Source organism: Onthophagus taurus, chromosome 7 (assembly GCF_036711975.1).
Source record: "Onthophagus taurus isolate NC chromosome 7, IU_Otau_3.0, whole genome shotgun sequence".
Classification (NCBI taxonomy): Eukaryota; Metazoa; Arthropoda; class Insecta; order Coleoptera; family Scarabaeidae; genus Onthophagus; species Onthophagus taurus.
The window spans coordinates 34,952,760-34,969,979 of NC_091972.1; the positions used below are offsets into that span (position 1 = coordinate 34,952,760).

Consider the following 17,220-nt stretch of genomic DNA (forward strand, 5'->3'; position numbering starts at 1 on the left):
TGTTCCTGCAATATTTTTATACACATTTACATTATCCACTTCGGATTTTTGTAAGAGAACATCTAAATTAAAAATTAAATTTTCTCTTAGAACTGACTTGACTGTAGACGACTTATTTGGGTTTAAGTGTATGAAAAATGCCCCTAAAATATTTTTAGAATGGATTTTAACGATTTCTTTGGGTAGAGCTGCTAAAATTTCACTCAAATCTTTTAAATTAATCAACAATAATCGATCATTTTCCGCATTAATGATTAAATTTGTTGTTAAGTGTTTTAAAAGTTTTGTTTCTTCTATATAATTATTCTTTAAATCCATATTATTCAGGTAAAATATTTACTATTTGAATTATTAAAATTATTTTGAGGTTAGGTTAAAAAAATGTTAGGTTAGATGTGACGAGTTCTCATTTTTGTCGATGGATGGCGTTAAAAAATATGAAATATAAATAATAAATACTTTTTTAAATTTGTTATTAACAAATTACTTGTTTCAGATAGTTATAGAAGTAATTTTGTACTCTGTTTTTAAACTAGTTTTTATAAAAAGACATTCCATCAAATAATAAGCTAGGTTATGCAAGTTCAAATTGAACTATTAGCCTTGTTTATAGATATAAATCTATAAATAAGGCTATATCTATAAACATGTATATAACTTCATCGATGATTGAACCATGTAAAGTTGTAATACAATTCACCACAATTAATTTGTACTCTTCTGGATAATCTTTTACTGCATAAAACAAATACTAGAAATTAATTAATTGATTTTAAATAAACCTACATGTGTTATCTTTTCCTGGATCATAAATTTCAAATAATAATGTCTCCACAATATTTTTATACACATTTACATTATCCACTTCTGATTTTTGTAAGAGAACATCTAAATTAAAAATTAAATTTTCTCTTAGAACTGGCTTGATTGTAGACAACTTATTTGGGTTTAAGTGTATGAAAAATGCCCCTAAAATGTTTTTAGAATGGATTTTAACGATTTCTTTGGGTAGAGCTGCTAAAATTTCACTCAATTCTTTTAATTTAATTTAACAATAATCGATCATTTTCCGCATTAATGATTAAATTTGTTGTTAAGTATTTTAAACGTTTTGTTTCTTCTATATAATTATTCTTTAAATCCATGTTATTCAGATAAAATATTTACTATTTGAATTATTAAAATTATTTTGAGGTTAGGTTAAAAAAATGTTAGGTTAAATGTGACGCGTTCTCATTTTTGTCAATAGATGGCGTTAAAAAATATGAAATATAAATAATAAAGTACTTTTTTAAATTTGTTATTAACAAATTACTTGTTTCAGATAGTTATAGAAGTAATTTTGTTAGTCCGTTTGTAAACAACTTTTTATAAAACCACATTCCATCAAATAGCAAGTTAGGTTATGCATATTCAAATTGAACTATTAGCGCTATTAGCCTTGTTTATAGAATAAACAATTAAAAAAAAAATTAATTTAAAGTTTATTTATATATACATTTTAATGTTTAATGAATTTCCCACTACTTTCCAATCATTTTTAATAAATTCCTTTGTTTTATATTATAATATTTATAACGCTCCTCAAATTAGTTAGGTTTTCTTGGTATACAAAAAAAGAAATGCTTTTCTTTTGAAGTTTTATTTATTTAAAACTCATTTTACCACATTAAAGTCTTTATGTTTTAACAATATAAAAATATGTACATAATAGTAAGAAAATTACGCTTACTCTAAGATTATAAATACAACAAACATTGAGAAAAAAAAATTAATCACAAATACAAAAAAATTGATAATATCGTCTTAGCGCTCAAGGAATATCTACGAATACAATTTACTTGGTTTGACGTTGCGTGATTTTTATAATTAATTTATCCGTCTTATAATTATTCTTACAACCTTTACAAATTCCTGAATTTTTATTTGAACAATATACAAAAACATCATTCCGTTTAAATGGTTAAAACAAAAATTGAGGCACTAATTAGATCCATAACCCATCATTTTTGTTTTCTATAACTAAGTATCTTTAGATTTATCATCCAATTCAACCGTTTCATTAATACCATCCTTGACTAATTCGCCTAAATTAGTTTTTTCCTCTACCAAAATCTTTTTACTTTCTTCTTCTTGTTTTGCTTTAAACGCAGCCGGATCTAAACTTTCAATCAACGCCGAATTTGATGACGCTTCCGGTTCAATAAATTGGGTTCCACCAAAACTAACGCTTTTCGGTTTATTACTACTTTCTGGAATCTGCGTCGTTTCTATGTTTTGCGCTGGAAAACTAACCGCAGGTATTGGTTTATTATTATTAACATTTTTCATTGTAACCAAATAATTTAGTGGGACAACTCCCGATCTTCCGTTGCATGTCGCAAACGCCCATCCGGTGTTGTACAGTCTCATTTCTTCTTGGATGTGTTTTGGAGCCAAGAGAACTTCGTCATTTGTGTTTATGGTAAGTTCGTTTTGTGATGTTGCTACAAAATCAAAAGCTGCCTTTGCTCGGATTCCTGCTGATTTCCATTTTTCTGGATCACATTTATCTAGAAAATAGAAAGAAAAGTTTAAAGGTGGTTATAATTTAGTTAAAAAAAATAATATTTTTGATAATTAATGAAATAAGCACTTAAGTAACAAGTGTTTTCTTTATCAACTAACGATTTTCTTGTATTTATCTTATCTGTATCAATAGTTTCTTCTAAAATAGACATTTTAAAGTGTTTTTACACGTGTTTTTAAATTTCGTATGGTTTGTTTTGACATTTTATTATGTTTTTAATTAATTTCTGTCTCAATTGACTTAGTTAATAGTTGAGTTACGGTACTTGTACAAAGTTACTGTTATCATGGTATTCTGTTAAGTCTTCATTGAGGTTTTTTCACTCATAGAGATTATTTCGCAAATATGTTAAGAAGTTTTTTGGTTGCTCGCGAACTTGATACAGAAACTGCAAAAAATTAGGAAAGAGTAGAAAATGATGCATTTCAAAGAGTTGTCAGTTCTGCAATTAACAGAACTAATCAATTTTTCCCAAAACTCCTACTGAGAAATATGTATTTAATTCTATAGTTATTTCCTCAAAATGAAATGCTACTACAATGAACCAAGTATCAAGCTATTTTGATCACTCTTTCTATCATCGCATTCCAGTACTTCCTGCAACAGCATTAATTCGGACTATATCATTCCGTGGTGATTCGATTCACTTAATGATTGTCTTCATACTGGTCCGAAACTGCAAAATGTTTTGCTTACAACTAAACCAAAGATTGACAGCGATCGGTTTTAATGCGCATAAACAGATATTGAATCGGTCAGAATCACATGTTGTCATATTGCAATATTGCACAAAGACTCAATTAACTAAGAAATGTATTTGTTGCCTAGAAAATATTTGTAGTATTTTAATAACTATGATATGTATGATAGCTTCAAACAGACAAAATCATTATGGCTATTGATTTACAAGGTTTTATGAAGGCTTCTATTAATGCATTAAAAGAAGTTATTTAATATCTTAAAAAACAAAAGTTGCGGTATTAAAAACTGTTACTATTCTCGATCGCAGTGAAAATTATTGAAATCCACAAGCAATTCCAGTTCGCTATTATCAGGACGAGACACTCTGGTGGTCAAGGATTTCTTCATAGTCCATCAGCAGCATCATTAAATGCGAATCCAGACATACTGTCATTGCATGATAAGTTTTATCTCGGCTCTATTTATTTCGTTTTCGTTTACATATTTCACGCAAAAGTCGCGTTGTCCTTGCTTCACATCGATTTTGATCTTACAGTTCGTATTTCCATAACACCACGATCGGCGGCTTTACCATTCTCTTCGAAACGGACTTTCTCTCAATTTAAAAGTGTTTCAAACTCAAACCGTTCACGGACTCAATATTATATGTGTAAATACTCGTTGAAATGTTTCTGCGGAGATTGCAAAGTAGTGCCACTATCCAAACTGTGGTTAAACAGCAAGCTCTTAAACAAGACGGTTAAGGATATAATTGATATTATCAAAATAAAAAAAGGACATCGCCTTGAAAATGATAATACCAGTTACAGTATTTCGCTCATGGCAGCTCAGATCATAATAATTACAAAGGTTCAAAATGAAATACATAGACAAATTTGTGCTTTTAAATTGAATGCGTGTGATTCTGACTAATTAAAGCACTAGTCGAAAAGACCTTGGATAAGTCGTCTTCTTTTATCAACTGCTGCCATACAGTTTACCCATTATTCCTCATGTATTATGAATTTCGTTCAAGAAACCTCCAACACTTACTATAAAAGTTCTGTTACTTCAAAAAAAAAAAAAATATTCTACTAGTTAGTCCAAACCATCCTGATTCAAAGCACTTTCGTTACGACTTATCCACTTCGATCTACTGGATACTTGTACTCCAAGCGACTACTTGAGGATTGCACCTCACTTTTTTACAACTTCTCAATGTGATCAAAGGTCAATGATCTCAAAGTGATCTGAAGGTCACGAGAATGCTTCCCGTCTTTCACGTTGATATTTTTTTGAAGAATTCTTCAAGATTCCATAGTTGACAGTTATTTGTAGTTTAGTAAACTTGCTCTTATGTCACCATCATTGGGAAATAAGTTATGTGGGAGGTGTTGTTAAGGTAGAAAGCTAACCTGAAGTTGGTTTCGCACGATGCTAAATGTCACGGGAGCGCCATGGAAGTGCCCACTGATTCACCGAGTCAGCATCACGCTTCAACGTGTGGTCTGTTGACCGCTCCATTAGTTATTGTAAAGTAAGGTTACTAATTACAGGCACTCTTGAATCTGTTTTTAACATGGCCAGAAAGTTACGATGCAACATGGAATACATTAGCTCTAAGATGGTGAGATTGTCGATTCCATACAGTTTTATAATTATAAAGTTTCTTAATAGGATTTTGCAATGAAGTAAACCCAATTTCAGCTTAAATTGCTAAAGATTAAGGGCGGAAAATGTTGCTCTTAAAAAGCAGGTCGATGAACTCTATTGCACCGAATGGCTTTCAGTGTATTTTAATATCTCTACCTGACTCCAAGTCGCTTCTAAAAACTGTATGATTTTCAAGTCGCAATTACTCGCAATACTTTTTATTTTTACAGGTTCGAGTTGCTCCCAATACCTTGAAAGCACAATTGATCCCGATGGCTTGTACTTCTAGAAGATCCAAATGTCTCTGACTAATATTTTTCGTTATTTATGACTTTCTTACAATCATTTGCTTTGAAATAAATTATTGAGGCGGTTTCAAGAAAATCTAAAAGGTAAATAGAAGCAAAATACAAAGACGTAGAATTAAAATTTACGGGCTCATTTAATCACAAGAAAACAAAATTTTTTTAAATGATAGCGCTATGAAAATTACCTACGTTCCTCAGCTACGGCATTTTCAAATTTAGTGAAGTAGACCGCACTTCTATTAATCTCTATTTATATTATTATAGATTAACCGAAGATATTGTACACTATGATTATACACATTGTAGGTAAATAAATTCTCAAGCATTTAAAGACTAACGACTCAAATTAAAATCAGAAAATGATTGCTTAACATCACTATATCTGTATGATTGCCTTATATTATCAATATTTCATCAGCGAAAATAATAAGGGACCATCTTGTTGGTCGCCTTCTGTCATTAATCTGTTGTTTTCCATTTTGGGTATTTTCATCCCATTTGCATGGCATCCTTATTTTGTTTTTATAATTTCTGTCATTGTTCTCCTGCATATGTCATCATGCATGCATTATATATCCTTGATTTTGTTTCAAGCGACATACAGTTGCTCTTCCAGATTGTGTGCCTTAGCGCACAGGCGATTCTGGTTGTCCTGTTGATTTCTGTTTTACAATGTTGCTTACTGGGTTCTCTTCCTATAGTCATGGTCTTACAATCGAGATTTGTATCAGCCAGTAGGATGGCATCATCTGTATAGCACATCATCTTGATTTATTTTTACTATCGCGTTGTTGAATACCGGAACTATGCACTTCCTCTTGCTTCTATGGTTGTGTATTAGTTTTAATTATTGATATGTAAGAAGTGTTAAGGTGTACAGTACACCTATTCCAACATCATTCAGACAATAGTAACTATTGTCTGAATGATGTTGGAATGTAGATCAAGGAAACAGAAGAAGGCCATTATACTCTACTGATTCTTCATAACCTGTCTGACAATGAAAATACCATCAACCTTGTCAATCTTCACTCATTCCGATTTCATTTGCGATATGTTGAGTCGATTAAAGAGCTTCAACGAGCTATTTAGAAGTGTAATATCGCGATAATTATTGGTTGCCCATCTCTTTTTGTGTAGCTGTATGAGTACAGCAGTGCCTTGCTGGTCATCAGCACTTCCACTCTTTGCCCGCTTATTATTGTCACCCGCTTTATCTTTGAGTCTGTTCTAGATACATGCACTTGATCAGTTTGAATATAATGCTCTTATGCCACCATTTCTACGTAACAGGGTTTCTACGCGGTTGCGAAGATATCGATCTGTGAAGTGGGGGGCTTTGACTTTTGGCACGGATAGTAGATCATGTAAAACATTTTTGCCCTATATGTGAGATTGCATTTTTATAATACACTGTTTACAACAATGAAAAGCATTATAGTTTTAGTGATAACAGCTCATAATTTAGATTCTTATTTAAAGGATTTCTTCCTTAAAACTAGTACATACATCCTAACTCAGAAGATTTCCAGAGGATTATTACTACAATTATACCAATTTTAAAAGCTTTCCTTGATTAAGACTTAAATTTATTGTAACTTTTATAGCTTTGATTTCTATTAATACTTGTGATTATTAATTTGAGAACCATGCACCTAAAAAATGTTTATCATATCAGAATATGTGTAATAAACAATAATAAATCATCACAGCTGATTAAGACAAAATACATTCTTTTTTGTACTTTTCTGTTTTAAATATAGTTAATTGAGTTAATTAATTAAAACTATTTTTAAGTTAATTTTTTGGTTGAAAATAAAAAAAAATAAATCTTAAACGTAACAAAATCTATTTCAATGTGAAATATGTAAGGATATGGAAATTGAAAATAAAAAAGTTAAGATTAGATAAGGCTGTTCAAACTCGCTTTGTCATTCTGCGTACTATAAATTTTAAACAAGCCTAACACAGTAAAATATTTATTTGAAAAATCACTTAAAATCTGTTAAAAAACGATTTCATTTAAAAACGTAACAATATTCTAAACAAGGTTTTAAAATTAAATGTGTGTATTAAAAAATTGTTTAAAAACAAACATTTTATTTATTTACTCTTGACCTCAATTATTTATTACTCATCCAATTATTTACTTACCTTCATATTTAGGTAACAATTTACTAATTAAATAGGGAGCAGCAAGAATTGCCCCCAAAAACGCCACCGTTGACCAATTAGACCCTTTTTGACCACCTTCGGTTAATTCCGCCACCGTACCATTTGCCGCTTCACTCCACGCGGCTGATTTTGCGTTTGCAGATACCGGAAGCCCCATCATAGCTCTTAATTTGTTGTGTAACCATTTCAAAAACCGGAATATACTAACAGAGTACCAAATTTGCGCGAAAACGCTTCGTAAACGTCCAAAATTTTCTGCAACACTTAACACGGCACGAAACGAACTCGTCATAGCGAAAAACGTGTTGTCTAGCATCATGGAGATGCTACTAAATGCACGAACGAGATTCTCAATGTTCGAAAAGGTGTTTCGTGATCGTTCTTCGACGTATTGTACAAAACGTTCTTCTGCGTTATCTCTACCATATGGACCTGCACCGTAACCACCGTAAGAACCGTATCCTCCTAATCCGCCGTAAGAAGAACCATAACCTCCTAGTCCACCATAACTGCTATAACCGCCGTAACCACCATAACCTCCACCGTAACCTCCATATAAGGAACTACGATATGGCATACTACTATATCCGCCCATTCCTATTAAAAAAAAATTAAGAATCATCATGGGGCTTAAAAATCGACTATTCTTTTTTAATCAATGTGAAATGACCCAAGAAACACTAGGTCTAGTGTTAGTTCTGCTTTTCTTTCAATAAAAATATACCACAATCTAACGGTAAACAACATTTAAAACTAGAACTAACACTAGACCTAGAACTAGAAACATTCGGGTTTAGCCGTCTTGGGAGACGTGCGGCTAACCCCGAATGATTCTAGTTCTAGGTCTAGTGTTAGTTCTAGTAATAGTGCTAGTGTAAAACTAACACCCGAATGTTTCTAGTTTTAGGTCTAGTGTTAGTTCTAGTTTTAGTTCAATAAAAATATACAACATAATAATATTTTATGCTAACTAGCACTACCTACCACTTTACCACTGCCATTAGAACTAACACAAGACCTAGAACTAGAATCATTCGGGTTCAGCCGTCTTGAGAGACTGGCGGCTAAACCCGAATGTTTCTAGTTCTCGGTCTAGTGTTAGTTCTAGTTTTACACTAGCACTACCAGTAGAACTAAAACAAGACCTAGAACTAGAATCATTCGGGTTTGCCCGTCTTGAGAAACGTATGGCTAAACCCGAATGTTTCTAGTTCTCGGTCTAGTGTTAGTTCTAGTTTTACACCAGCACTACCAGTAGAACTAAAACAAGACCTAGAACTAGAATCATTCGGGTTTAGCCACACGTCTCTCAAGACGGCTAAACCTGAATGATTCTAGTTCTAGGTCTTGTGTTAATTCTAGTGGCAGTGGTAAAGTGATAGGTAGTTCACCAGAACCATCACAAGACCTAAAACTAGTAGTGTACTTGTGCTAGTGTAAAACTAGAACTAACACTAGACCGAAAAATAGAAACATTCGGATTTAGCCCATTTGTCTCTCAGACGGCTAAACCTGAATAATTCTAGTTTTAGGTCTCGTGATGGTTCTGGTGATAGTGTAAAACTAGAACTAACACTACACCTAGAATGTATCGGGTTTCGAAGGAAGTTCGGGTTAAAAACCCGAATGTTTCTAGTTCTAGGTCTAGTGTTAGTTCTAGTTTTAGTGCAATAAAAAAATGTAACATAGTGCTATCTTATGCTAACTAGCGCTACCTACCACTGTCACTAAAACTAACACTAGACCTAGAAACATTCGGTTTAGCCGTGCGTCTTTCAAGATGGTTAAACTTAAATGATTCTAGTTCTGAGTTTTGTGTTAGCTCTAGTGATAGTATAAAACTAGAACTAAGATTAGACATAGAAAGTATCGGGTTTAACCTAACCACAAAAAGTGACGTCACGTCGAAACTTTAATGTGATTTTTCGATAAGTTTTACACTTTTCCGCACTTTTTTTATATGTAACGGCTTACTTAAGTGATTTCCCGTCGATTAAAAGAAATTGTCGACTTTTAAGCGACATGATTCTTGAATTACACCAAAATTTATATAAACATATTACATTTATATAAAAAATTTAAAAAATACCTCCGTATGAAGAATATGGGCTACTATAACTACTTCCATAACCTCCAACGCCATACGAATTTTGCATGGGACGTGGAGGTAAAGCAGGTCGAGTTGTTGAGGTCCCCATTTGTGGTATAGCAGGGTTGGGGTTGCTGGAACGCATTATGTTCGCACTATTGTTTAAAGTAGTCGATTCCCATGGTTTTATTGGGGCACTCATTTTTACGAGTGAACGATCACGATGCGACGACTTCCGCAACAAAAATCGCACTGAGCCGAAACGAAACGAACTTGCACTTTACGTTATCACAAAATATTCTCGATCATACTCTTATTTATCTTGTACTCGCGCAACAACAATTTCTTGACAGACGTAAATTACTTTGACGTTTCAAAGTTCAATTAATTTTAAACGCACTCCCACGGCGATATTTTGAACTAAATATTTTAACAAAAAGAATTTAATTAAATATGATTATTAATGAATCTGGATTATTTTAGACGTTTGAACCATAAAGTAATTTTTGCAATTTAAGATAATCCAAAATAAGTTATTCAAAGATAAATACGAATAATAAACTTGTTACTTTCATATTTTGAGGTTGGTTGTCTCTGAATTTTGTTTTGACAAGTTCTGTCAAAATTAAATCTAAAATTTTAAGGTTATGTGTAATTTAAATTAAAAAAAAACATTTATAATTTTATAATTAGAAATAAGAATAATGTCTGAAGATAACAGGTATATTTCTTTAATAATCCTTAGTTCTTAATTAATATGGAAAAATCTTAAAAATTTTTATAGTAATACTCGTACTTTCGAAGAAGTTAATAACCTACTCTCTCTTGCAAAATTAAATGAAGACGATTTAATTCCAGTATCTCAAGCTGTTTATTTTTCATCGAACGTCCACGAAAATAATTTAAAATTTTTACAATTAGATAAACACTTAATGGAATGCTTAAAAGAAGGCCAATTATTATATGTAAAAGGAAACCATGATGATAGCGCCGTTATCTGCACAAAAAGTCGGACTTATAATGTAATTGAAACGGAGACCTCAAATAGTTTATTATTAGCACAAAATTTAAAGTTTCAAAAAGATTTTGATGATGAAAAAGACAAAAAAATATCAACCACTAAAATTTATGGGATTTTTAATAGTTATTTAGAAGTTTTACCAGGAAAACCACATTTAAAAAATTTAGGAACATTACTTGAAAGTACAGCTTACCGAGGTCCTGAATATGAGTCATTAATAAGGGATAAAAAATATACTTTTCAAGAATTATTAGATACCGTACAAATTTCTGAAGATGAATTAAAAGAAGCTTTAAAAAACATGCATTGTATTACAATAGAAAATATGATACGATTACTCGACTTTCAATATCACTTTCGAGTATTATCACTAATGTTGAATTTTATCGAGGAAAATTCTTGGGAATTAGATAGGGTAGATTACGAGGAAACAAGAAATGAATTAAACAATTTAATTCCAACAGAAATATTAGATTCAGTTTTTGATTATTACGCCGAAGAAACTCAATGTATCGATGGATTACAACTTTATCGTTATAATGAATACAAAGTGTGTAGATTCTTTGCAACCGTTTTATTGTCAAGCGCTGGGAAATTTAATTTGGAGGAATTTTTAACTGCTTGGGGCGAATCTGTTCCGCCAGGAATGATTGTGAATGAAGATATGTTACATGGTATTGCTATTATTGATCGGAAATCAATTCCACCTGTTATTCGAGAATTTAAAGCTGATGTTTTACCAGATAATGTTATTGAGAGGCTTAAGGTTTTGTTTGAGGTGAAAGATAAATGGACCTTTGAAGAAATCAGTCCTTATGTTGAGTAAGTTATGAATACTTGTTGAACACTGTTTATGGATTTAATTATTTTTTCTTTATTAATTTTTTGTTTCAAACATTTATTTCATGTTATGTAGAATTTGTGTTTGTTTTTATAGAAAGGTATGAATTTTTTTATTTTTAATTTTAGGGGATTATTATTTAAAGATAAAGTAACAGTTTAAGTATTTCTTATTTTAGAAACATTGACTTATATAAAGTATAGGTATTACTAAACAAAGCTAATTAAGGTTGTCTATCATATACCAGTAAACTAATGTTAGTGTGCAAGGACTTAGTCCGCCATTCAAGGAAATACTAAAAAAGGTCTCAAGATTACTGTGAAATAAGGCAGCAGGTTGACAATTAGTAAGCATTATGTATGAAGTTGATGATATTGCAAATGGACATGTTGATTTAAGAGTATAGTGCGTTTTCTGGATCAGACTTGTAAAGCTCCCTTGATTGGGGAGGAGTTGCACTTCAAATTTCCAAATTAAATTTGACTGCTTGTTTCTATACAAATAAATTGTTCCTTTCGGGATTTTGTAGCCAGTTGTGTGAAAAGATAAACTGAAATATATGTATTTGATGGTCCACACATTAAACTTCTCTTCAAAGATGAAGATTTCATTCAACAATGACAGAAAGAGTTTTTAGAAAGTAATATGCTTCTGTGCAATATTAGTAGCAAGGTGCATTTTCTCCAGTCACCTTGAAAATCTTCTTGTATGTAGGGAAAAAGCTCAATCAGCATTAAATCATCAGATAGCATGAGGAAATAGTGTGCCGGTATGCTAATTTGTTGTGGAGTAAATTTCTAATTCAATTCTCACAAATCCTGATGACTTTAAAAACTTGGGGGTGACAATGGACTCAGCGCTGTCTTGGCGGTATCAGATTCAGTCTGTTTGTAGGAAGGTCTATTTTTGTTTTCATTCTTTGCGTAAACTTGGTTGTTTTCTTCCCCTTGCTGTCCGTCGTAATCTCTGTTACTCATTAATACTGCCCCACATAGATTATGCTGATGCTGTGTATCCCGACCTGGCAATTACCCTCCGTAACAAATTAGATACATTGCAGAACAACTGTCTACGCTTTATTTTTGACCTGGGTAAGTACGACCATGTTACGCAATATCGTAATCACCTTCAAATGTTGACTGTCGAAAAGCGCAGATTATTCCGTATACTGAGAACGCTGTATAAGATACTTTCTTCTCGGACCCCAGGATACTTGTACACGAACTTTCAATTCATGTCGTCTCGCGGTCTGCCTACTAGAGCACAGTCTGATACGTTACTTATATTTCCCATTCATCGCACCGAGAGATATCATGGATCTTTTACGGTGCAGGCTATAATGCTTTGGAATAGTTTACCCATGGAAATACGCAACACTCGTAGTTTTCTGACATTTAAGGTCTGCTTAAGGGATTATCTATTATCATTACAATTATCAGAATCTAACTATTGATATCGCCTGCTTTTCTCCTCTTTTTCTTTCTCTTCCTCTCTATCAACTGTACTCGTTGTGTTGTTTTTCCTCTTTGCTCTTTTTCCTCTTTTTGCTTAAATGTTGAATTATTTATATAGCCATATTGATTTTTTTTTACATACGTTGCTGGTTGGGTCTTTTGGAAGACATCGCATTTGGCGATAAACTGACCTTTTGTCAACATGCATTACTTATTCATTTATGTATACATATATATTATTTTTCTCTTGTATTAACTATGTGACAATAAACTTATTATTAGAGCAGATTATTATTAGAACTTTATTTATTTATACTATTTTATCTTCTATGTATTTATTAGTATTCTACAGTTTCTTTGCGTTGATGTATTAGTAAATAGAAAGGAACCGTTTCTTCTCTCAATCTCTTAAATTTGACATATTTGTTATAAACTTATAACCACAAAGAAGCCAGATTTAATTTACTTTAAAATATAAGTATTTTATGGGTCAACTGGAAATTGGTTAGAGCGTGACGATATTTATGGTCTTGATTCTGTACAATCAAAATTTGTTCTGGCCTGAAATATCTTCCTTTGTTTACTAAATCATCATCATTGGTTTTACAACCCTGGAAGGGTCTTCGTCTGCTTAAGGCTTTTCTTCCATTTCTCCTTATTACGCGCCACCGATCTCCAATTCCTCTCTTTGAGTGTCCTCACATCCTCTCAATCTCTGTCCTACCGTTGTTTGTCTAACTATTTGTTTCGTCGGTTTCATCTTTTTCATCCGTTCCACCTTCTTCATCCGTTCCACATGTGCTACCCATCTCAGTCTTCCAATTTTTATAGTTGTCACTATATCCGGTTCCTTGTATTCTTCTTACAGTTCATGGTTAAAACGTCTACGCCACTGTCCCTGATTTCTCCACATATATGTCTAAGTATCATCCTTTCAAACGTCCCCAGGAATCTTTCCTCAGCTTGTGTCATTACCCAGGTCTCTGAACCATACATTATCACTGCTCTAATGAGTGTATTATCAATTTTGCTTTTGATTTTCTTGGTTAATATGTTTGATTTCAAGTGCTTACGCAGCCCAAAGTAGGTGTTATTGCCCAGATATATTCTTTTTATTTTTGTACTTGTGTCACTTTTGTTTGTTACTAATGACCCCAGGTATACAAAACTATCAACACACTCAATGTTATAGCCATCGATTTTTAAATGTTGTGATAATCTTCTCTCCGTTCTTCGTAATTCCCTATAATATTGTAGGTACCTATAATATTTTAGGCGTTCGTACAGAACCAAAGCTAGTACGTTATGGATCTCCCTTCTTATGTAGGAGTACCAGCACCCCGATATTCCGAATCTTTGGCATCTCTATTTGTACCCATATTTCATTAACTAGTTGGGATATACAACCACATAAAGTGGCCCCACTTTCCTTTAAAAGTTTCGCCGCAATATTATCCAAACTGGGAGCTTTATAATTCTTCAGTTTTTTACAGCGTTTTTGATTTTTCCATACGTATGTACTTTCTCTCCTCTTTGATCTGACTCATCCAGCCACACTTCTTCCTCTTACGGTTGGGCATCCATATTTAAAAATTCCTCAAAATTCTTTGTCCATCTTTCCAGTATCTCTTCCCTTCTACTTACTATATTATCTGCTTTATTACGATTCTGATAGAATTTTCGAACTTGTTGTCGTGTATTCGTTTCTTTCACACTTTGCATTTCCTTTTCCATATATTCTCTCTTTCTCTTTCATGCATCTTCTTTTCTTCTCAGCCCCTGTATTCTTTATGCCTTTGTTGTAGTGCTTGTATACTACATTTTTCTTTTTTGTTATCCCTGCGCATTCCTTATCAAACCAGGTTTCATCTCGCTTTTGACATTTTTCTTTTCCCAATGTATCGTTCGTCAACTCTTCAATGCCTTTTCTATATTTAGCCCAATATTGGTTTATTTTTATTGCTATATTTATTGATCAGCTTTGTTAGTTTTTCTTCTAGTCCATCGTTTTTAAGTTTTATTGTGACATATATCTGTCTATTAGATATTCTTGCTCTTATTTTCATTTCTAAAGGATAGTGGTCCGAATCGATATTCGATCGTCTTCTGTTTCTGATGTCAAGTATGTTTGAGAAGTGCCTTGCTTCTATTAACACATGATTTATTCTGTTCGTTGTCTTTCTGCCCAGCGATACCCCCGTTCCTTTATGAATGTTTCTATGTTCGAACCACGTACCAGATATTATCATCTTTTTTTATGCTGTAAAGTGTGTTAGTCTAGTGCCGTTATCGTTAGACTCTTTGTGAAGGCTATGTCCCCCAATTGTAGTGTAATATTACATCGCTTGACCAACTTTCCCATTCATGTCCTCCACGACATTGTGTATATCATGTTTTGGACATGTTTGGACTAGATTTTCCAGGTCTGGATAGAACTCTTCTTTTTTTGTGTCTGGTTTTTCTTCGGTCGGGGCGTAATAATTGAAAAATTTTCCTTTTATCCTAAGTTTGCATAGTCTAGGTGATCGTGCTTGGGACTCTAATACATTTCCTCATATTTTTTTATTCACTATAAACCCAGTTTCCAGAAAATGGTCTTTAGGATGGCAACTATAGAATCTAGTACAGTTTTTTTTGCAAAATACTGGTTCCTGTCCATCTCATCTGTTGAATTGCGGTTATACTGGCATTGTACATTTCTAATTGTTTTAATAGGCAGTTCAGTGCTTTAGGTCTGTACAGGGATGTTACATTTCAAGAGTACCTATAAACCCAAATGATCGTCCTGTTTTCTTAGCAGTTGTTTACTAGTTTCCGTAAATTAGAAGATTAAAACCATGATACACTCAATACAGATATGTTTCTGTTTATTGTAAATTATTTGTCTCGCTTTCTTCCATTTATTAGTTCCATTGTTTGTGATAGTTGTAAAAAAGCGATTAACTCCTACTTCCTGTATGATTTTCTCATTTTCACTTGCCAAGAAAGTTGCTAAATGCTTAGACTTTGTCTGTTTGTTTATATTGTCTGACTTTGTTTATAAAAAACAGGCAATGCGGTATTTACAATACAATTGGAGATCGAATGATTTCTACATACATCTCTTGTAAACTTGCATTACAGATAGACATTGATGCTCCTTTTATTTTTGAGGTAACACATTCTTTCATTCCTTCATGCTCAGCATTCAAGATTTGATAACATGTATCGATTGGATTGGGCAGGGCCGTCTCTATAATATTTGGGGCTTGGGCCGTCTTTGTGGGGCCCTTTATAAATTTATATAAAAACGTTACGAATACTTCCTTCCAGTATGGTACTTTAGTGTTGTGTTGTGAAACTAATACTGTGTCAACAGTACCAACGTTTATATATAATATTATTTTTTATTATATGTTTCTGATGCTTGCTTTTCCGATTTCTTGCATTCCAATAGCGACAGTTCTGCTTATTTACGTATCCATTAATTTGAAAATGAGCTTCATCTGTAAGCAAGATCTTGGTAAACATTAAACAATGATCAATTGACTGGTTAACGAAGTTAAGTCTCTGATGGGTATAAGTAAGTCTCTGGAGCTTTAATTCTTGTACCAATTGGATTTTGTAGGCGTGTTGTTTTATGCCCTTGTGCAAAATGCGGAGTAACGATGATCTATGCACATTTAAAGCACTTGTGAACTTACGAATTGAAAGTTCGGATCGTCACGAACACACTGATTTACATTCTCCATAATTTCTTTCGTTCTTGATGACTTAGGTTGGTTCTAATATAATTTAATATCAAGTTATATTAGTTGGTGGGTAGACGTCTAGTCTTTGAGGAAATGATGTCAACGATGTGAATTTAATTGAGAGGGACATAGAAATTGAATAACTAGTGGTTGAGAACAGAAAAAGTCGTAGGACGATATGAATCAACAAAGATAAGCTCAGGAACAAGTACCTAAATGCCATTGTAGCGACATAGTTATGAGGTTACTTATTTACACCAATGACCTATAACTGGAGGGCTATGTGTTATGTTAATGTTCTAACTTGTTATCTGCAACTTTGAATCATAGATTATATTTTATGTAGATTTTATAGTTAATCAATCTAGAATAAAAACTGAAATTTAATTGGTTTTGGTGAATTGATAGAAATATCATATCATAATACTATTATTCGTAATTTAATAGTTGTAAACGACCTATTTAATACTATTTGATGTTGAATATATTTATTATAAAATATTTTTATTTTTTTTCTAGAAACTTAACATCCACTAATTTTGGCCCTAGTGCTCTTTTGGCTAAACATACAAGAATTTCTACTACGGATGGGGTTAAATATTATTCTTCTAAACATTCTAGGTAACATACATATATTAAGTATTTTTTAAATTAAATAAAATTAATGATTTTTTTAAAAATATTTTTGTATTAATCGA

The 17,220-nt window shown here is 32.5% G+C and overlaps 2 protein-coding genes across 2 annotated transcripts; one reads left to right on the forward strand and one right to left on the reverse strand.

The window, feature by feature from the left end:
• Positions 1-1,626: 1,626 nt before the first annotated feature.
• Positions 1,627-9,879, reverse strand: LOC111413181 (peroxin 13). Its single transcript, XM_023044062.2, has 3 exons — positions 9,476-9,879; positions 7,366-7,983; positions 1,627-2,552 (listed from the first exon to the last, which is right to left on the reverse strand). The coding sequence occupies exons 1-3, from the start codon at positions 9,675-9,677 to the stop codon at positions 2,023-2,025; spliced, it is 1,350 nt and encodes a 449-aa protein (XP_022899830.2). The 5' UTR covers positions 9,678-9,879; the 3' UTR covers positions 1,627-2,022.
• A 199-nt stretch (positions 9,880-10,078) lies between these two features.
• LOC111413184 (sister chromatid cohesion protein DCC1) lies at positions 10,079-17,202 on the forward strand. Its single transcript, XM_023044067.2, has 3 exons — positions 10,079-10,196; positions 10,260-11,318; positions 17,042-17,202. The coding sequence occupies exons 1-3, from the start codon at positions 10,180-10,182 to the stop codon at positions 17,145-17,147; spliced, it is 1,182 nt and encodes a 393-aa protein (XP_022899835.1). The 5' UTR covers positions 10,079-10,179; the 3' UTR covers positions 17,148-17,202.
• Positions 17,203-17,220: the final 18 nt, after the last annotated feature.